The sequence below is a fragment of the Cervus elaphus genome, chromosome 29 (assembly GCF_910594005.1).
Source record: "Cervus elaphus chromosome 29, mCerEla1.1, whole genome shotgun sequence".
Lineage (NCBI taxonomy): Eukaryota > Metazoa > Chordata > Mammalia > Artiodactyla > Cervidae > Cervus > Cervus elaphus.
In genome coordinates, this window is record NC_057843.1 from 31,889,121 (window position 1) to 31,904,865 (window position 15,745).

Below are 15,745 nucleotides of genomic sequence, written 5' to 3' on the forward strand. Positions count from 1 at the left end.
GGAAAAAATTCAGAAAAGCAAAATGGGTGTCTAAGGAGGACTTACAAATAGCTGTGAAAAGAAGATAAGCAAAAAGCAAAGGAGAAAAGAAAAGATATATCCATTTGAAAGCAGAGTTCCAAAGAATAGCAAGGAGAGATAAGAAAGCATTCCTCAGCAATCAATGCAAAGAAATAGAGGAAACAATAGAATAGGGAAGACTAGAGATCTCTTCAAGAAAATTAGAGATACCAAGGGAACATTTCATGCAAAGATGGGCTCAGTAAAGGACAGAAGTGGTATGGACCTAACATAAGCAGAAGGTATAAGAAGAGGTAGCAAGAATGCACAGAAGAACTATACAAAACAGATTGTCATGACCCAGATAATCCTGATGGTGTGATCACTCACCTAGAGCCAGACATCCTGGAATGTGAAGTCAACTGGGCCTTAGGAAGTATCACGATGAATAAAGCTAGTGGAGGTGATGGAATTCCAGTTAAGCTATTTCAAATCATAAAAGATGATGCTGTGAAAGTGCTGCAGTCAATATGCCAGCAAATTTGGAAAACTCAGCATTGGCCACAGGACTGGAAAAGGTCAGTTTTCATTCTAATCCCAAAGAAAGGCAATCCCAAAGAATGCTCAAACTACCGCACAATTGCATTCATCTCACATGCTAGTAAAGTGATGCTCAAAATTCTTCAAGCCAGGCTTCAGCAGTATGTGAACCATGAACTTCCAGATGTTCAAGCTGGTTTTAGAAAAGGCAGTAGAACCAGAGATCAAATTGCCAACGTCCGCTGGATCATCAAAAAAGCAAGAGAGTTCCAGAAAAACATCTATTTCTGCTTTATCAACTATGCCAAAGCCTTTGACTGTGTGGATCACAATAAATTGTGGGAAATTCTGAAAGAGATGGGAATACCAGACCACCCGACCTGCCTCTTGAGAAACCTGTATGCAGGTCAGGAAGCAACAGTTAGAACTGGACATGGAACAACAGACTGGTTCCAAATAGGAAAAGGAGTACATCAAGGCTGTATATTGTCACCCTGCTTATTAAACTTATATGCAGAATACATAATGAGAAACGCTGGGCTGGAAGAAGCACAAACTGGAATCAAGATTGCTGGGAGAAATATCAATAACCTCAGATATGCAGATGACACCACCCTTATGGCAGAGAGTGAAGAAGAACTAAAAAGCCTCTTGATGAAAGTGAAAGAGGAGAGTGAAAAAGTTGGCTTAAAGTTCAACATTCAGAAAACTAGGATCATGGCATCTGGTCCCATCACTTCATGGCAAATAGATGGGGAAACAGTGGCTGACTATTTTTTGGGGCTCCAAAATCACTGCAGATGGTGATTGCAGCCATGAAATTTAAAAGATGTTTACTCCTTGGAAGGAACTTATGGCCAACCTAGACAGCATATTAAAAAGCAGAGACGTTACTTTGCCAGAAAAGGCCCGTCTAGTCAAGGCTATGGTTTTTCCAGTGGTCATGTACAGATGTGAGAGTTGGACTATAAAGAAAGCTGAGCTATCTCGCAACGGGTTTGCAGCCAGGACACAGGTGTCGTGAAAACCACCGTTAAACCTAAGCCAAAATGGGAAAGGAGAAGACCCACATTAACATCGTTGTCATTGGGCACATAGATTCAGAGAAGTCTAACACGACTGGCCATCTGATCTACAAATGTGGCGGGATTGACAAGAGGTCAATTGAAACATTCGAGAAGGAGGCTGCTGAGATGGGAAAGGGCTCCTTAAAATATGCCTGGGTCTTGGACAAACTGAAAGCTGAACATGAGCGTGGTATCGCCATTGATATCTCCCTGGGGAAATTTGAGACCAGCAAGTATTATGTTACCAGCATTGATGCCCCAGGACACAAAGACTTCATAAAAAACATGATTACAGGCACATCCAAGGCTGACTGTGCTGTCCTGATTGGTGCTGCTGGTGTTGGTGAATTTGAAGCCAGTATCTCCAAGAATGGGCAGACCCGTGAGCATGCCCTTCTGGCTTACACTCTGGGTGTGAAACAACTAATTGTTGGAGTTAACAAAATGGAGTCCACTGAGCCACCCTATAGCCAGAAGAGATACGAGGAAATTGTTAAGGAAGTCAGCACCTACATTAAGAAAATTGGCTACAACCCTGACAGAGTAGCATTTGTGCCAATTTCTGGCTGGAATGGTGACAACATGCTGGAGCCAAGTGCTAACATGCCATGGTTCAAGGGATGGAAAGTCACCCGTAAGGATGGCAACGCCAGTGGAGCCACTCTGCTTGAAGCTCTGGACTGCACCCTGCCACCAACTCGCCCAACTGACAAACCCTTGCATTTGCCTCTCCAGGATGTCTATAAAATTGCTGGTATTGGTACTGTCCCTGTGGGTCGCGTGGAGACTGGTGTTCTCAAACCTGGCATGGTGGTCACCTTTCCTCCAGTCAATGTAACAACTGAAGTGAAGTCTGTAGAAATGCACCATGAAGCACTGAGGGAAGCCCTTCCTGGGGACAGTGTGGGCTTCAATGTCAAGAATGTGTCTGTCAAAGATGTCCGTCGTGGCAATGTGGCTGGTGACAGCAAAAATGATCCACCCATGGAAGCTGCTGGCTTCACAGCTCAGGTGATTTTGAACCATCCAGGCCAAATCAGTGCTGGATATGCACCTGTGCTGGATTGTCACACAGCTCACATCGCTTGCAAGTTTGCTGAGCTGAAGGAGAAAAATGATTGTCATTCTGGGAAAAAGCTGGAAGATGGCCCTAAATTCTTGAAATCTGGTGATGCTTCCATCGTTGATATGGTTCCTGGCAAGCCCATGTGTGTCAAGAGCTTCTCTGATTATCCTCCCCTGGGCCATTTTGCTGTGCATGACATGAGACAGACAGTCGCTGTGGGTGTCATCAAAGCAGTGGACAAGAAGGCAGCTGGAGTTGGCAAGGTCACCAAGTCTGCCCAGAAAGCTCAGAAGGCTAAATGAATATTATCTCCAATACCTGCCACCCCAGTCTTAATTAGTGGTGGAAGAACGGTCTCAGAACTGTTCATCTCAATTGGCCATTTAAGTGTAATAGTAAAGACTGGTTAATGATAACAATGAATCGTAAAACCTTCAGAAGGAAAGGAGAATGTTTTTGTGGGCCATATGTTTTGTGTGTGGCAGTTTAAGTTATTAGTTTTTAAAATCAGTTCTTTTTAATGAAAACAACTTGACCAAAAATCTGTCCCAGAATTTGAGACCCATTAAAAAAAGTTTAATGAAGAAAAAAAAAAAAAAAAAGAAAGAAAGCTGAACGCCGAAGAATTGATGCTTTTGAACTGTGTTGTTGGAGAAGACTCTTGAGAGTCCCTTGGACTGCAAGGAGATCCAACCAGTCCATCCTAGAGGAAATCGGTCCTGGATGTTCATTTGAAGGACTGATGTTGAAGCTGAAACTGCAATATTTTGGCCACCTGATGCAAAGAGCTGACTCATTTGAAAAGACCCTGATGTTGGGAAAGATTGAAGGCAGGAGGAGAAGGGGACGACAAAGGATGAGATGGTTGAATAGCATTACCAACTCAATGGACATGAGTTTGGGTAAACTCCAGGAGTTGGTGATGGATAGGGAGGCCTGGCATGCTGCAGTTCATGGGGTCACAAATAGTCAGACACGACTGAGTGACTGAACTGAACTGAACTGATACATAAATATATATATATATATATATATACCCATATAATGACTGCTTCGATAACAAGATCACTCTTAACTGTATCAAATACCTAATCTTTGTTTCTATTGACTACTAATGATTCTGTTTTTCTTTTATATTATTTCACTGCAATAAATTAGGTTTTAAAACTAATTTTAGAATTCATTTACTTTTCTACTATCTATTTTGTTACCAGTTACATCAGGACTCCAAGACATTTCAATGTTGTTTTTTCCACTCAGTGTGTTTTAGTTTCATAAAGAACTCAGTTACAATATGTTGGGGTTCTATGATTTGTATTCCTCTTTCCAGTTTGGCAACTCTTTTCTAGGACAGTTGCCCCTTATTCTTAGTTCCTGTTTCCATTAGTAAATGTGCTGCCACTCTTGGCATTGTTACTGCTTATGGGATTGAGCCCATCTCATTTTCAGGGCATGTATAATCAATGATACCCTGCAACCAGACATTGTCATTTTTCATGAAAAAAAGGAAGACATAATCCTGGTGTTCTGATGTGAGGAACACAAAAATGATTATCCTCTGTGGGTTATCTTCCTTTGGGGAGTTTTCAAAGTAGTGTTGCTTATGTCTCAATATCCAACAGGGGTTTTATTTTATTATGATGCTTCCCTCATATTTTGTTCATAATGCAATAAATCTCCTAGGAGAAAACTCAGCTAAAAGAAGAAGCTCAAACAAGCTTAGACCAGTTATCTTGGATGCAGAGCAGAGGAATAATTATGGAAAAAAGCATGACATATATTATTCTATAGACCACCTGTCTAATCCTTCTGGGAGCTGAGTCTGAGTTCAAGCAATGTAATGACAGGTCAGGGATGAAAGCTAGGGATATCCTTTGTTGCATATGTATCCTCTTGCTAGTTTTTATTTCTTTTTAAAAGAATATAATTTAGTAGAATAAACACTGTGGGTTAAGTACAACTGTATATGAATACACACACACATGCACAGTGTACAAGGAATTATTTTAAGTCATGAATTTTAAAAAGGACTTCCTCAGAGAGATGAGAACAGATTTATAACCAGCTGGTGGCAGGTTATATTTGGCATATGGAACCTAGATTTAGTTATCACCCTCAAAGTCCATGAATACTATTCTAATAACACTATTGTGCATGTAAGACAAATAGTTGGGAATTCCTTTAACCAATACCCAGGTGATGAGACAAGGTCAAATGTCACCACAATGCACTGAAGTGGCTAGGGTTTGAGTCCCTAACTGGCTTCTCTGAGGCAGCCAGGGCTGTCAGTGCTGCGGGGGAAGCCTATGGTATTTTGCAAGATGTGAAAACAGCAAGGTGTTTTTCTGTATTTTTGTATGCTAGTATAGACATATGGTTTTGTTAAATGAAATAGATGAAAGATGTTAAGTCCTGAGAGCCAGACCACTGGGGTACAATGAGGTAATTGTCTTCTCTTAGAAAAGAGGTACTGATACATCCTCTGTGCCTTCATTCTTAAAGGAACCTCTTGTTCTTAGATGAATAGATAAAGAGTCAGCTGAATAGATAAGAGTTCTTCTGAGTCAAGATTCTTTACCACATCAACTCAGGTTCCCTATCTCCCACCTCAGTAGCACTTATCATCAAGAAAATAGATTTCTTCTCTAGCTGGTAGGGAATTCCATTATTTTATATTGTCCTCTCTGACAAATCGTTACCCTACCCACTCTGTCTTCTGCTTATCTCTCGGAAAGATTCCCCTCATTGATTCTTTCTGAATTCTGGCTTAGCCTATGGCTGACTGGGTCAGAGATCAATTTCTGATCCAACCCAAGCCAATAACATTATGTCTTATAAATTTGAATTTGGGATACAGAAAATTCCATTTATTTCTAAATAATAAAATCTGAGATTTACATTAAAAGTGAGACCAAATGGCCATACTGGGTGTTTGTTTAAGTTCAACAGAGAATGAACTGCTTCAATTTCTCCTGAGCACTTGATGTATATAGACAGGATAGTCCTCTTTTAGTTTTGAAACACACCCTTTTTAATTTTATCTACAAGGCTATATATTGTCACCCTGCTTATTTAAATTATATGCAGAGTGTATCATGCAAAATGCCAGGCTGGATGAAGCACAAGCTGGAATCAAGATTGCCAGGAGAAATATAAATAAACTCAGATATGCAGATGACACCACCCTTATGGAAGAAAGTGAAGAGGAACTAAAAAGCCTCTTAATGAAGGTGAAAGAGGAGAGTATAAAAAGCTGGGTTCAAACTCAACATTCAAAAAACTAAGATCATGACATCTGGTCCCATCCCTTCATGGCAAATAGATGGGGAAACAATGGAAACAGTGACAGACTTTATTTTCTTGGGCTCCAAAACCACTGCAGATGGTAACTGCAGTCATGAAATTAAAATTCGCTTGCACTTTGGAAGAAAAGCTATGACAAACCTAGACAGCATATCAAAAAGCAGAGACATTACTTTGCCAACAAAGGCCCATCTAGTCAAACCTATGATTTTTACAGAAGGCATGTATAGATGTGAGAGTAAGACCATAAAGAAAGATTTATGGAAGGAATGATGCTTTTGAACTGTGGTGTTGGAGAATATTCTTGAGAGTCCCTTGGACTGCAAGGAGATCCAACTAGTCGATCATGAAGGATATGAGTCCTGAATATTTATTGGAAGGACTGATGCTGAAGCTGAAGCTCCAATACTTTGGCCACCTAATGTGAAGAACTGACTTACTGGAAAAGACCCTGATGCTAGGAAATATTGAAGGCAGGAGGAGAAGGGGACGACAGAGGATGAAATGGTTGGATGGCATCACCGACTTGATGGACATGAGTTTGAGCAGGCTCCGGGAGTTGGTAATGGACAGGGAAGCCTGGCATGCTGCAGTCCATGGGGTCGCAGAGTTAGACATGACTGAGCGACTGAACTGAACTGACTGAACTGAACCTTACCTCAGGTGGGTTCTTTTTCTTGCAATCAAATATTTGCTACCTTGGGGAGAAAGGATCTATTTAGGGAATCTGCATATTCAGAGTGACCAATTGAAACAAGCCTTCTCCTACAACAAAGATTCTGCTGTTAGTTATTTCACAATGGACTTGTTTTACTACAAATGTGAAGACAGAGTTGTATTCTGGCCTCAGTACATCAATAAGAATTGTAGTATGAGCGGAAGCAGATGCTTTTAAACTTTATTCCATTTTGACCATTATATGTGGAGTCAAGTTTATTTATGTTTTATAATTTTTCTGTACAATTTATCTTTTAAAAATGCATTTGAATCCAAACAGTATTTTCTCACCATTACAGATTTTTAATATTTGAACACTAGGATTTCATTGTTGACTAAGATATGTTATATAAAAGCCTTGTGTCATTTCCCATATGGGACTGATTTTTAGATGTATCTCCCCCTTGGGCTTCCCTGGTAGCTCAGACAATTCAGGATACTCAGGTTTTATCTGTGGGTCAGGAAGATCACCTGGAGAAGGGTATGGCAACCCACTCCAGTGTTCTTGCCTGGAGAATTCCATGGACAGAGGAGCCTAGTGGGCTATGGTCCATGGGATTGCAAAGAGCTGGACACAACTGAGTGACTAACACTTTCACATTTTAGTCCAGGTTTGGTTAATTCACTATAATTTGGGGTTTTTTAGGTGACACTAGTGGTAAAGAACCTGCCTGCCAATGTAGGAAATGTAAGAGAGGTGGGTTCAATCCCTGGGATAAGAAGATTCCCTGGAGGAGGGCATGGCAACCCACTCCAGTATTCTTACCTGAAAAATCCCATGGACAGAGGAGCCTGGCAAGGTACACTCCATGGGGTTGCACCGAGTTGGACACAACTGAAGTGAATTAGCATGCACACAAGAAACAGTGGCCTCTTATTTTGATCCCCTCTCACTCATAGTTCTGTCACCAGGAGGGTTCTTTGGATTTGTTCTGTTTTTGTTTTTGTTTTCAGCTAGCTGCACAGTTCAGTGAAACAAAAGATTCGTATTCTACCTATTTTCAATAATTTGAAATAAAACATTTTTTTATAGAGAAAATACATATGAAATTCTGTTAACAACTGCCCCAGCTAGGAAAGACAAAAACTTCCCTGAAAAGAGTCTTGTGTAAATAAAGCTGGGACCATATTCTTGCAAAGCAAAGTTCAAATATTAACTACTAATTTCTAATTCATTAAGAATTAGAAATTTTATTGCCAAAAACTCTGCAAATACTAAAAGAAGTTTTTCAAAAACATTTTTAAAAGAAAATGAAAACTGTCTTTTTGCACAATTCAAAAGAGTGGCTCTTCCAAATACTCTAATATTTTTCATTTCATTGCACTTCTTTTGGGAGAAAAGGACACCATGACAACCATTTTATTAATTGTTAAGAAATTCTTTAACTTTTTTTGTCATAAAATTAACTATTTCAAGAGGAAGTAAGAGGATGTGAACTTCACCTTCACTGACCAAAAAAAAAAAAAAAAACAACTACACGAGGAACAACCCTCAGTGAAAAGTAATTGGAAACCAGCAACAGAACTCCTGCATAACAAGGCTTTAAGAAAGATAAATGCATAATCAAGTAGGAAAGAGTGAAAAGCAACTGAGTTGGGACCTCTGCTTGTGAGAGGGAATGCAAAGGGAAAGGGAGATCTCAGGGGTGAGTGAGCACACAGCCACCAACTAGGCATTCTAGTCCTGGGGGCTGATGTAGAGGAGACAGCCCCCATGGATGGTTGTAGGACCATAGGGACAGACAGAAAGGCTAGAGAAACTTTTCACTTGTGAGGAGCATCCCAGTGCTGGATTGACCCTGAGGCAGGGAAAAGAGAGGTCTGCCCTAGACATCCCCCATGATCACCGCATGCCATGTCTTACCTTGAGCCAAGCTAGCACCCTGGTCTGCTCACTCAACTCACAGCACAACACTGGAACTGGGGTAGCCAAGACAGAGGAAAAGGCTTAACTTTGGGATACAGGGGCCATATGGTCCCAGGATGGAGCTAGGAGTGATGGGTGGCCATTGCTGCCACTTACTCAAGTGGTGCCACAGAAGCAGCCCAGATTTCTGGTGGCAGCTGCTCTGCCTCAGTTCACCCCTCAACACATGCAGAAAGATGACAGGAGCCCCACCTCCCCTGCAGAGTGGTTCCAAACCAGTGTGAGAGTAACAGAAGTTGGTGACAGTGATCAGTTATGAGAGAAAAGGGGTCTTGCCCCAAGGCAGGGAAGAGAGAAGTCGGCTCTAGCAGCTGCTGGGGTTCTAATGACTACCTCCCAGTCCACCGCAGCTGAAGCTGAGTGAACACTCCCATTCTGCTTAGTCCATGCCATAGTGCAAAGCTGGATCTAGGGTGGCCAGGATGTGGAAAAGACTAAACTATGGGCTAAATCTGAGAGAAGCCATAAATGCCTATACAGGCAGTGCATCAGACGTCTATATGTACATGGACCCCCTAGCTTCAGCATTCCCTTCCTATGGGGCAAAAGTCCTAGTTCAAGGAGAGAGACAAAACAAAACAAAACAAAGCATACATTAAAAGGGAACAGAGCCAAATTGAGCCTAACCCTTAGACCTATTGCTCCAGCAACTTGGGAACAGATCCCACCCCTTGATAGGGCAGTGGTGGCCAGGGAGCCTAACACTAAGCATCAGTTCTAGCCCTTTTATTTCAAGTCCCCTACCCCCTACCCCCAAGGTGATATCTTCCAGAACACCCTGAGAAAAGAGGTGATTGGACTTCATGTCAAATCCAGCCCTCCCTTCAAAGGCATTGGGCACACACAGTCTGCATATTGATGTTCCCACATAAGAATATACCTTGAAGACCACAGTAGGTAAATGCTTCACCTAAACTGACAGAGGCACAGAAAGTTAATCAAAATAAAAAGGCAGAGGAACTTCTCTCAATTGAAAGAGAAAGAGAAAACCCCTGAAAAAACAATAAAATAGAAATAATTTACCAGATAAAGAATTAAAAACATTGGTAATAAAAATGTTAGCTGAATTAGGAGAGAGGAGTAATCTAAATACTGACCATTTTCACAAGGAATCATAAAATATAAAGAATACCCAATTAAAAATAAATTTAAGATTTGAAATAACACACACACACACACACACACACACACACACATACACACATACTGGAAGGAATGAATAGCAGATTAAGTAATACAGAAGACCAGATAAGTGATCTGGAAAATAGAAAAATGGTAATTATCTAATCAGAACAACAGAGAAAATAACAATTTTTTTAAAAAATGAAAGCTATTTAAGGGTCTCTGAATAACATTAAACATTATAAGCCTCATTTTTATAAGGGTTCCAGAAGAAGAGAGAGAGAGAAGGAGATTAAAATGTACTTGAAGAAATTATGGCTGAAAAATTCCCAAACCTAAAGAAGGAAACAGATATCTGTGTACAGATAGAGAGTCCCTGCTAAGATGAACCCAAACAGACCCACACCAAGACATACCATAATTAAAATGGCAAAAGTTAAAGATGAAGTAAGAATTCTATAGGCAGCAAGAGAAAAGCAAAGAGTCATATACAAGGGAAGCCCTACAAGGCTATCAGCTGAATTCTCTGCATAAATTTTGCAGGCCAGAAGGGACTGGCATGATATATCCAAATTGTGAAAAGGGAAAAACCTATAAACTTGGATACTCTACCCAGCAAGATTATAATTTAGAATACAAGGAAAGATAAAGATCTTCTTAGACATGCAACAACTAAGAGAATTCATCAATACTAACACTGAGAATTCATCAATACAAAGCCTACCTTAAAGGAAATGTTGAAGGATCTTCTCTAAATTGAAAAGAAAGAAGAATGTGCAGGAATTGGAAAATTCTACCAGGAAAGACAAATATATAATAAAGATTGAAGATCATTAAATTCAAAAGTTGGGTTTTTCTTTGAAAAAAAAAAAAAAGCAAAATTGATAATCCTTTATAGAGGTTCACCAAGAAGAAAAGAGAAAGGATACACACACATGCACACACACATACACACACATTAAAAAAAAGAGGAGAAATAACAAGCAGTGCCACAATGATACAAAAACAATCATAAAAAACCACAACAAAAAATTAAATGTCAACAAATTGGACAACCTATAAGAAATGGACAAATTTCTAGAAAGATAAAATCTGCCAAAATTGAGTAAAAAAAACAAAAACAAAAAACAGATAATTTGAACAAATTCACCACTAGTAGTAAAATAGTCTGTAATTTAAAGAACCCTCCCAGCAGACAAAAGCCCAGTACCATAGAGTGTTTGGCTTTACAAAAAATTCTACCAAGTTTATCAAGAATAACTAAAACTATCTTCTCAAACTAATTCAAAAACTAAAGAGGACAGAACACTCCCAAATTCATTATATGAGGCCACCATTATCATGATATGAAAAGCATTCAAAAACACTGCAAATAAAATATATATATATATAGGCCAATAACTTAGGTGACTAAATATGCAAAAATTTTCAAAAAAAAGTATTAGCAAAGTGCATCTAATAATACATAAAAAAAGACCATGATCATTCTGAGTTTATTTCAGTGTCACAAAGATAGGCCAACATTTGCACATGAACCAATGAGATATATTACATTAACACTCTGCTGTACATCTGAAACAAATACAACATTGCTAATCAACTATGCTGCAATATAAAATAGAAATAATAAACAACAAATAGCAGCAAAAATATGCCCATGACATATTCACAGGACTAGAAAAAAATAATCATAAAATTCAGAAGGAACCACATAAGACTCAGGATTGCCAAAGTAATCTTGGGAAAAAAAAAAGAACAAAGATGAAGACATCATCATCCCAGATTTCAGACTATACTATAAAGCTACAATAATCAAGGTAGCATGGTTCTGGCATTAAAAATAGACACACAAATCAATGGAACAGAATAGAAATCCCATAAAACACACACACACCACACATACACACAGGGTAAATTAATATACAACAAAGGAGGAAACAATATACAATGGAGAAAAGACAGTCTCTTCAATAACTGGTGCTTGAAAAATTGGACAGGACAGCTATATGTAGAAAAGTGAGATTAGAGCTCTACATCACTCCATATACAAAAATAAACACAAAAATGGGTTAAAGACCAAATATAAGCCCTGAAACTATGAACTCCTGAGAAAGAACATGGACAGAACACACCTTGATATTCATTTTACCAATAATTTTTTCATCTATTTCCTAAATCACAAGAAAAAAGGGCAAAAGTCAATAAATGGGGTTAATTAAAAAAAATTGTATACTAAGGGAAACCATTAACAAAATGAAAAGACAACCTACACAATGGATGAAATATTTGTAAATTATGTGACTGGCAAGGGAATAATATCCAAAATTTATAAACAGTTCATACAACTGAACATTAACAAATAAAATAACCAGATTAAAAATGGGCAGAAGAATTGAATAGACATTTTTTCAAAGAAAAAATACAAATGACAAAGAGGCACATGAAACAATGCCCAGCATCACCAATCATTGGAGAAAAGCCAATCAAAACTACAATGAGGTATCCTCTCACATCTGTTAGAACGGCTATCATCAAAAGCCCATAAGAACTAATGTTGGTGAGGGTGTGGAAAAAAAGAGAATAATTGTATATTGTTGATAGGATTGTAAATCATTGCAGCCATTTTGGAAAATAGTATGGAGGTTCCTCAAAAAACTAAAAATAGAACAACCATATGATACAGCAATTCCACTTTGGGGTATATATATTTCAAAAACACACAGAAACACTTATTTGAAAAGGTTTATGTACCTCGATGTTCAAAGCAGCACTGTTTTCAAAAGCCAAGTTATGGAAGCAACCCAAATGCCCATCAAGAGATGAATGAATAGGAAAGAAGTGACATACATGCACACACACACACACACATAAACCCACACATACACACACACTGGAATACTACTCAGACATAAAAAAGAACAAAAATTTACTATTTACATCAATGTGACTGGACCTAGAGGGCATTATGCTTAGTTAAGTCAGAGAAAGGCAAATACTGTATGATATTATTTATATATGGAATCTAAAATATAATACAAATGAGTGTATTTGCAAAACAGAAACACACTCACAGAAATAGAAAAAAAAAAAACTATTGGTTAACAATAGAGAGGGGGGAAATTAAGGGTATGAGATTAAGAAATGCAAACTAATATGTATAAAATTGACAAATAATAATATTACATTTATAGTACAGAGAGTTAGAGCCATAATTTCTAATAAATTTTGATGAAATGTAATCTGTAACAACACTGAATATTATGCTCTACACCTGAAACTACTATAATATTGTAAATCAATTATACTTCAACAACAACAACAACAAAAAGATTAACTACTCCCCTTTAACCTCACTTTTCAGTATTCTCTGTTACTTTATAACCAACACTTTGAAAAATTTTAATGGTCAGAAAAAATTAAAGATGCTATATATAATGTATCTCTCTATACCTTAAAATGTATCTCTCTATACCTCTCTATATCTATAAAAGTAAAATCCCTGTGAGAAAAACCTATGTCTGTGTATGTTCGTGTGTATGATTTCTTAATATCTGGGCATAAATTATTTTAGGGGTCCTTTCATTCTAATATTTATGATTCTTTTTTTGTATTGCAGTGATATGAATTAACAGACTACTGGGCAACATTAAGGTCTTCCCTGGTGGCTCATATGGTAAAGAATCTGACAGCAACACGAGAGTTTGTGTTTGATCCTTGGGTCAGGAAGATCCCTTGGAGAAGGGGATGGCTACCCACTCTAGTATTCTTGCCTGGAGAATTCCATGGACAGAGCCTAGTGGGCTACAGTCCATGTGGTCAAAAAGTCAGACACGACTGAGTGACTTTCACTTTCAGACAACATTAAACTAAGAAAATATCTCCAAAATATTTACACTAGAAGTTGAATAAGAGATTAAACTATTGTGGTTTGGATAAATTACTTGATGATAGTCCAGAAAAATAAAATCATTTAAGGGCCTGGATTTTGCTGACGATAAATCACACACACACAAATACATATGTCTTCATAGCAGTTGTATACAAATTGGACTTCCTTAGGCAATTGGGTGAATAGGGGTGATGTTTAATGAGCACACAGAGAAGGAAATGGCAACCCACTCCAGTATTCTTGCCTGGGAAATCCCACAGACAGAGGAGCATGAAAGGCTACATGGAGTAGCAAAGAGTCAGACATAGTGACTAAACAACGCACCTTAATGAACACAGAAAAAATATGAGTGTGAAAGAGAGAGAGTTTAATTGTGCATAAGTCAGAAGATGTCACTTCAATGAGGGATACTGATAGAATTTTGAATAGAAGTTTCTAAAATGCTTTTTTTAAAAACACTTTCACAATGTATTTTAATGGGTTAAATACAACCTCCACCACTCTTTAGTTAAGGCATATATGTTAACCAAGTATTGTCTTGGGTTGCTATGTTTATAAGAGATAATAAGAATCACACATTTCTTATTTTAGTGATACATTGGATTTAAAAGTCATAATAAACCGAAGTAAGAAGTGGAGAAAGAAATTACATGCATTTAAGCTTGCTAGGAATTAAAAGGTAGTTTGGGGTTGTAGGACCTTGACATCAATTGGAGGTTTTGATCAATTCTACAATCCCTTGAGGATCTGGGACCTTTCTGTTATCTATTACATTTCCCAACTCTGTATAGTTTACAAGTCAAAATTCACATAATAATAACAACTACAGATGAGTATTGTTCTTAGTTTGGCAATCTGAACTACATCTGTCAGAGGAATGAAACATGTGAATATGTCTGGAGGGCTCACTGTATATTACTGTAAATTGTCATTTATTATTTGAACTGTGGATATCTGGAAAATATTTATCCCTGGTTTCCCAAGTGGCTCAGACCATAAAGAATATGCCTGCAATGCAGGAGACCTGAGCTTGATCCCTGGGTTTAAGATCCCCTGGAGGAGGGCATGGCAACCCACTCCAGTATTCTTGCCTGGAGAATCCCCACGGAGAGAGAAGCCTGGTGGGCTACAGTTCATAGTGTCGCAAAGAGTGGGACATGACTGAGCAACTAACACTTTTACTACTTTCACTTCAAACTTTTAGATATACACGGAATGACTTAGGGCAAAATGCTTCATTTTGTGGAAGGAAAGATTACTCTGACTATGATTTGAAAGTTTTCTCTCAGGTAGTCCTCTGATTCAGACCTGTAGACTTATACTTGAGGTACAGAGGGAGAAAATGACATTCACAATGTAAATACAAGAAATTAAAAGCAATTTATAAATTACATCATATGTGAGAGAAGCACAGTATACAACCAGGAAGAAAACAAGCTATTGAAATCCTCTCTTCCAAAGTAAAACCTATGAGGCTTTGAAAAATCAAGGCAAAATTCAGCAGATGAACCTAGATAGGGAATCAACAATGACTCTGGGAACAGCATGACGGTTCCAGGAAGTCCCTTCACAAGCTTCATGTAGGCTTCTCAGAAGGAATTCATGGCCCAGGCTTTGGTGGCCTTCAAGATGATGCTTCAGCCTTACAGCAGGCAACATACTGGGATTCAGATCAAGAGGAGGCAAATATGTTTCTTGACATGTAATAAAGGAAAGTATGACATTAGGGTAGATGAGGACTTGCCTATGGACTTGTAGATCTACTTTTGAAAGAACTCAAGGAATTGGAAAAAGTTTGTCAAAAAGGTAGATGGGGACTTGAGCCATTAAAGTAAAACTGCATGATATTACTATTGGATTCCTGTCTTTTTGTTTCTTTGGTATTTTTGTTTGTTTGTCTTCATGTGTGTGTCTGAGAGCATGGTCTATAATCACAAACTAAAGGAAAGGTTTCAAGCCCTTTCAGAATACCGATGTGCTGTAGTTTTTAACATAAGGATGATCAATTCAGTTCAGTTGAGTTCAGTTCAGTCGCTCAGTTGTGTCTGACTCTTTGCGACCCCATGAATTGCAGCACGCCAGGCCTCCCTGTCCATCATCAACTCCTGGAGTTT

At 38.5% G+C, this 15,745-nt stretch overlaps 1 protein-coding gene across 1 annotated transcript; it reads left to right on the top strand.

The window, feature by feature from the left end:
• Window positions 1-1,529: 1,529 nt before the first annotated feature.
• Window positions 1,530-3,256, top strand: LOC122686289 (elongation factor 1-alpha 1-like). The gene has a single exon (XM_043891472.1). It carries the CDS (start codon window positions 1,590-1,592, stop codon window positions 2,973-2,975), a length of 1,386 nt encoding a protein of 461 aa, XP_043747407.1. The 5' UTR covers window positions 1,530-1,589; the 3' UTR covers window positions 2,976-3,256.
• The last annotated feature ends 12,489 nt before the right edge of the window (window positions 3,257-15,745 follow it).